The sequence below is a fragment of the Enhydra lutris genome, unplaced genomic scaffold (assembly GCF_002288905.1).
Source record: "Enhydra lutris kenyoni isolate GAN:26980312 unplaced genomic scaffold, ASM228890v2 scaffoldscaffold74, whole genome shotgun sequence".
Taxonomy (NCBI): Eukaryota; Metazoa; Chordata; class Mammalia; order Carnivora; family Mustelidae; genus Enhydra; species Enhydra lutris.
Genome location: NW_019154158.1, coordinates 6,695,412 through 6,702,162, shown reverse-complemented (window position 1 = coordinate 6,702,162; position 6,751 = coordinate 6,695,412). Strand labels below are relative to the sequence as shown.

Below are 6,751 nucleotides of genomic sequence, written 5' to 3'. Positions count from 1 at the left end.
TCTCAGGGTATAAATGAAAGGGTTCAACAAAGGGGCAACAGATATAGTGAGCAGAGAAACTGCCTTATTAATGGCCACTTCATCCTTAGCTGAAGGTTTGACATAGATAAATATGCAGCTGCCATACGTGATGGAAACCACAATCATGTGGGAAGAACAGGTGGAAAAGGCTTTTTTCTTCTGCTGGACAGAGGGTAATCTTAGAATTGTCCTAATGATGTATACGTATGATAGAACTATACACACAAGTGTCATTATGAAGGTCAACACAGCACAGACTATAACCAGCTGCTCTATAGACCAAGTATCTGAACATGAATTCTTCAGTAATGGAGAAGCATCACAATAAAAATGGTCAATAATAGAGTCACAGAATTCCAGATGGAGACTCAAACCAAGGAGTGGAAGGATAATCAATAAGGTAGATACCCAACAACTGAGGATGAGATTCCTGCAGACTCTGCTGTCCATGATGGTCACATAATACAGGGGTTTGCAGATAGCCATGTAGCGGTCATAAGACATCACAGCCAAAAGAAAAAATTCTGTAGCTCCAAAGAGGACAATAAAAAAGATTTGGCTGAAGCAAGCCTTGATGGTGATGGTTCTGTCCCCACTTGATATGACGTACAGGTACGGGGGGACACAGGCAGTTGTGAATGAGATTTCTAAGAAAGAGAAATTTTGAAGAAAAAAATACATAGCTGTTTTTAAATGAGAATCCACCAAGATGAGAGAAATTATGGTCAGATTCCCAATTACGCTTAACATATATGAGATAAACTGAAAGATAAAAATCAAAATCTCTAGCTGTGGGTCATTTGTCAAACCCAGTAAGATGAACGTTGTTACTGCTGAATGGTTTCTCATCATTGGCTTCACACCACTGTCCAATCTTCACATAAAAGTCACAGAAATTGGATCTGAGGAGCATTGTCAAAATACGACAGGATGAATAGTGACTATAAACAAAAATTAAACCTAGTCACATGTTGTGCCTTGTATAACTGGAAAACAGGTCTTTCATGAGGTGATGACCTTAGTCCCACTGAATGTACCACAATGAAGCAAACGAAGTTTGTCAAGTTTGTCATCTATTACATGAACTACCTTGGACAAGTCATTTAACCAATCTGTGCTCCCAATTTCCTCCTCTGTAAGATGGGGTAATGATAATACTACATCTTAGAGTTACTATGAGGTTTAAATAAGATAAACCAGGTACATGCTTATGATATTACTAAGGAAATCAATACTGTACCAATATTGTTTTTTTGTATTTTCTGAAGCCAATCTCTGATCACCTCAAGAAGACATTTAGCTCTTCACATAGCAGTTCTCCTTGTCTGTTTTTCACATCATTAATTTCTTCCCCTTTTCTAGATTAGTATCAACCACACACAAATGTGCACTGGTATGGTCTTATATAATTTCTTTAATTCCTTCCCATTAGGGAATGATACTTCCACCATACACTTTTAATAGTATACAGTTGTCATATAGTTTTGCCTTTTGTAAACTTTCTAATATGAATACTCAAAACAAAATCAACTTAAGTCAATAATGACAAGAAGGAGGACATACAACTGAAAGCTGAACTGGAAAAAATCAACCAATTTTCATCTCAAATAAATACCATAACCATACCAGTGGGGAAAAGAAAGGACTAGTGCAAGTTCTGATGAACACATTATCTAACTATATCCTCTCAGTTTTGGTCTGAGGATAGGAAGTAATGTGAACAAATCCTGAACTCTTTTTAGTACACTTGTTTTTTTCTAGGAGTATGGATGAAACTATGCTGAAACTATTTTAGATTTATTATAGGACTGAATAATGAGAACATGTTGATTGTCAGAGATTTTTATAAGGAATTAGAAAGATACCAATATGGATTGGGGAAAGATAAGAAAGAATCCTAAATGGTTGGACTAGAATGGGAAGTTTCAGCATAAATTTATAATTCTGAAAACATGTATATAAAGATATATATGCATTTTATATATGCTCATGTCTATGAATACATGTATATTTGTATACTGTATTATACATGTATATGCTTGCTTGTATTTTTTAGCCCACTAAAATGGCTAAGTAAAAAGATAACCAAATAGCACTGAGCTCACCCTAGAGCTCCAAGATGAATGAACAGAGGTCCCCTTAAAAAAATGGCTGATCCTGGACTGAAATAGAATAGGTACAGGTGAACATGCAACATCTTGCTATGCCAAAAGTAAGGAAATCCTCAGACAATGGGGTTTGCAACAAGGTCCACTGAAACCAACTTGAAGGAGGTCCCACTGACAAAATGTGTGACAATTTGAGCACCATAATTAGTAAGCACAGAAATGAATTATAAGCATTGAAAACTAAGAATTCATGAGTCCAAACATATACACAGGCGATGGATCAAGTATAAGTTGATAGAAAGGGAGAACTCTTGTTCATAGTAGAATGCCAAGGACCAGCCCACATATGTGGAGCAAGACCTTGAGTTGGAAATCAGACATTGGCAATCACTACAGCAAAGATTGAATCAGGCAAAAACCATCAAGAGATACAAAATTGGGGAAATTTTAGTTGAGGAATAGAAAACTTGTGTGTTCTTTAAGTGTATTCATATAGACTGCTTGTTAGTTAAAAAAAAAATGTAATGACCACAGAATTGGACAACTTGACCTGTTGATCATATGTGTCACCCTGAAAATAACCATACCATCTATATAGTACTCTGAGAATGAAAAACCTAAATTGAATCAGGAGAAAACATCAAGGAAACCCAAACTGAAGAAGTTTTATTGAAAAAGGAAGGGGAAGGAAACTATATTCTTCAAAAATGTGCACCTCAAAAAAATAACAAAATATACAGGCTGTGTAAATATTCCAAACAAAGAAGGTTAAAGAATCGTAACAATTAAATACAATAACTGACCTAGTTTGGGTACTGTTTAGAAGGGAGAAAAATTCAATTAAGGATGTTACTGGTCAGGAACGAAGTTGAAGTATGGATGGCAAATTTAATAAAATTATTGATTTGGTGTTAAATTCACTGAAGTCAAGAACATTACTGTGGATTTGCAAGTAAAAGTCTCTATTAAGACATACACACTGCAGTATGTAAGGATACAGTAGTTAAGGGCCATGATATCTGTATTTTAACCACAAATGTGTCATAAAAACTGTTATGAAGAGAGACAGACAGCAAATAATGAAGTAAGTAATATAAAATATCAACAATATGTGCATTGGATACTGATGTGTTTTGTACTATTCTTAATTGTGCAAGCTTTCTATAAACTTGAAATAATTTCAAAATAAAATGTTAAATTTAAAGATAAGTCTTCATACTGTCTATTACTATTCACTATCACCTGAAAGAGAGGGAAAGCTAAATACACACACACACACACACACACACACACACACACACACACAGTTGACCCTTGAAAAACACAGAGGTTAGAAGTACCAACACCCTGCACCATCAAAAATCTGTGTATAACTTTTGTCTTTCCAAAAATATAACTACTTATAACCTACTGTTGACCAGAAGACTTACCAATAAGAAGCCTTACAAATAACTGTCAATTGACACATATTTTGCATATTGTATTATATATTGTACTTTTACAGTAAAGTAAGCTAGAGAAAAATGTTAAAGAAAATCATTAGGAAGACAAAATACAATTACAGTACTCTACTGTGTTTATTAAAAAAGAAAAAATATCTCCACATAAGTGGACCCACACAGTTCAAATCTGTGTTAAGGGGCAACTGAGCATGTTTTTACAATGAAATATATTTCTAATCCAACAAAAGCTCACCAGCACAGTATACTAGACAAAAATCCCACATGTCTCTCTGAACTGAATTCTCTGTTTACCCTCTTTCCCCCTCTCAACTACTCTTTCATTCATGGCAGCTGGAGGGACTTTTTTTTAAATATTCATTAGTCTATGTCCCTCCTTAACTTAAAATGCAACAATAGCTTCTTATTATCCATAGAACAAAGCTTATGCCATAGCCTACTAGTCATCTCCTATCCCCATGTCTTTGACCACATCCTGGTTATCTGGCTTTCTGTCTGATCCTCAAGGCAGACCTACTTTGGCTTCTACACATGCTGAACCATCTGCCTACATTGTTCTCCTGTCAGCACACTCCTGGATACATGTTGTCACTGTGGGTTCAATTCAAATATCATCTACTTCTAGGACTGACCCTTGACCACCAAATTTGGTGAGACTCCTCCCATCTGTTCACTCTAATATACACCAGTCTTTTTAAATTTCTTCCTAATAATCAACACATTCCAAAATTATCTATCTTCCCCTCCCTTAAAACTAACTATAAGTGCCACTTGGGAAAGGAATTTAAACATCTTATATTCTCATTTATACCCAGTACTAAATATAGTGTCTGTCACAGAGTTTTGCATGACAAATTTTGATGAATTTACCCTTTCACAACCAGAATCATTTAAACATATATATTAAATATAAATAAAGAAATGAATCTCTACAGTGGATTTTTCACATTAGTGAAAAGGATGAGGATGTATTTTAGAGAACATGGGCAAAAGAGAGCTCTTCATGAGATGTTTTTTGCCAACATCTATTTAATTATATTTTTAATGGATTGGTCATATCCATTCTGAAGAAGGAAAAATGACCATATGTTCCAGAATTTTCCTCTATATTATTGATGTTCTCCTTCTTAATACAATTTATACGTACATCAGTATATCTACCAATGTGGTAAGAAGACCAAAGGCCAACTACACAATCACTCAGGGTCTGGGCAAGAGCAACATAATTGTTGTTCTGAAATGCCTAATTGAATACATGGTCTATCAAGCCCTTTGCTACCTTCAATCAATGTTCTAGGTCTCTGCTATTTAATACAGTAGCCATTAGCCACATATGAATTATTTTTTTAAGTGTCCAAGTGGCCTGAATACTTTACTTTTTTTTTACTAGTTTCAGAAGTAGAATTTAGTGATTTATCACTTGCATATAACACCCAGTGCTCACTTCATCAAGTGTCCTCCTTAATGCCCATTACCCAATTATCCCTTCTCCCCCACCCACCTCCCCTCCAGCAACACTGTTTGTTTCCTAGAGTTTAGTGTCTCTTATGGTTTGCCTCCCTCTCAATTTTCATCTTATTTTATTTTCCTTCCCTTCCCCTATGTTCATCTGTTTTGTTTCTTAAATTCCACATATGACTGAAATCATATGGTATTTGTCTTTCTCTGACTGACAAATTTTGCTTAGCATAATACCCTCTAGTTCTATCCACTTCATTGCAAATGGCAAGATTACATTCTTTTTGATTAGCCACACATGATTTATTATTGAACACTGAAAGTGTGGCTTGTCTCACTCTCTCCTTCAGCCATCCAAGACGCCAAAAGGAAAGAAAACAAGGGAAAGAAGTTGGCCCTGGCCCCTGCTGTCATGAAGAAACAGGAGGCCAAGAGGTGGTCATCCCTTGTTTGAGAAAAGGGCCAAGAATTTTGGCACCAAATAGGACATCTAGCCCAAAAGGGACTTTACCTGTTTTGTCAAATGTCTCTGCTATATCCAACTGCAGCAGCAAAGGGCTATTCTCTATAAACATCTAAAAGTACCTCCTGTGATTAACCAATTTGCCCAGGTCTTGGACCACCAAACAACAACTCAACTGCTTAAGCTGGCCCACAAATACAGAGACAAAGCAAGAGAAGAAGTAGAAATGGTTTGCTCAGCTGAGAAGAAAGCTGCCTGCAAAGGAGATGTCACCAGTAAGAGGTCACCTCTCTGCAAGCTGGCATTAATACTGTCACCACCTTGGTGGAAAACAAGAAGGCTCAGATGGTAATGATTGCACATACTTGGATCCCACTGAGCTGGTTGTCTTCCTGCCCACCCTGTGTCATTAAATGGGGGTTCCCTACTGCATTATCAAGGGGAAGGCCAGGCTGATGCATGTGGTCAGCAGAAGACCACCACTGTCACCTTAATACAGGTTAACTCAGAAGACAAAGGAGCTCTGGCTAAGCAGGTGGAAGCTATCAGGACCAATTACTGACAGATAGGATGAAATCCACTGTCACTGGGGAGGAAACATCCTGGGTCAAAAGTCCATGGCTCACATTGCCAAGTTGGAAAATGCAAAGGCTAAAGAACTGGCCACCAAACTGGACTGAGTGGATGCTGTTGACTTTCCTGTACATAATAGTGATAAAAGGTCATCTTTCAAAACAAAATATGTGACTGGTTTGGATGAGATATGCAGCAACTATAAAATACATATAATATTTAGAAGACTTGATAAGAAAGCTTAATATAAAATATCTCAATAATTTTATTATGGATAGTCACTGAAATGGTAATATGCTGGATATATTGAGATAGAGAAATATATAACTTTAAAAATCTTGCTTGTTTCTTACACTTTTGAAAATGGTACTATTGGAAAATTCTGAATTGCAAATGTGGCTTACATTGTATTTTTATTGGCTAAAGTTGTTATAATATTTCATGTCTTCTTCCATTAGAAAATTTAAAAAGCATCCCCATAAGACCCAATTAGTTTGGTGTCTAAATAGCTTCCTCTGACTTTTTTATTATTCTCAACAAATGTATGTTTCCTGCATCAAGGATATGAAGCTCACTTTACTTTTGTGAAATGAGTGAATAGTATCAGTTTCCACTAAGAAGAGTTCCCCAGTATAATGCCAAGGTTGCAGATATTACAAAAAAGAGGG

At 36.2% G+C, this 6,751-nt stretch overlaps 1 protein-coding gene and 1 pseudogene across 1 annotated transcript in view; one reads left to right on the top strand and one right to left on the bottom strand.

Moving 5' to 3' along the window:
- LOC111160206 (olfactory receptor 6C2-like) overlaps window positions 1–870 on the bottom strand; it is a gene marked incomplete at its 3' end in the record, with an annotated part of 9,344 nt that extends 8,474 nt beyond the window's left edge. The window contains exon 1 of the mRNA XM_022523113.1: window positions 1–870. Within this exon, the coding sequence (XP_022378821.1) occupies window positions 1–870 (870 nt within the window).
- An 81-nt stretch (window positions 871–951) lies between these two features.
- Window positions 952–6,190, top strand: LOC111160128 (annotated as a pseudogene).
- The last annotated feature ends 561 nt before the right edge of the window (window positions 6,191–6,751 follow it).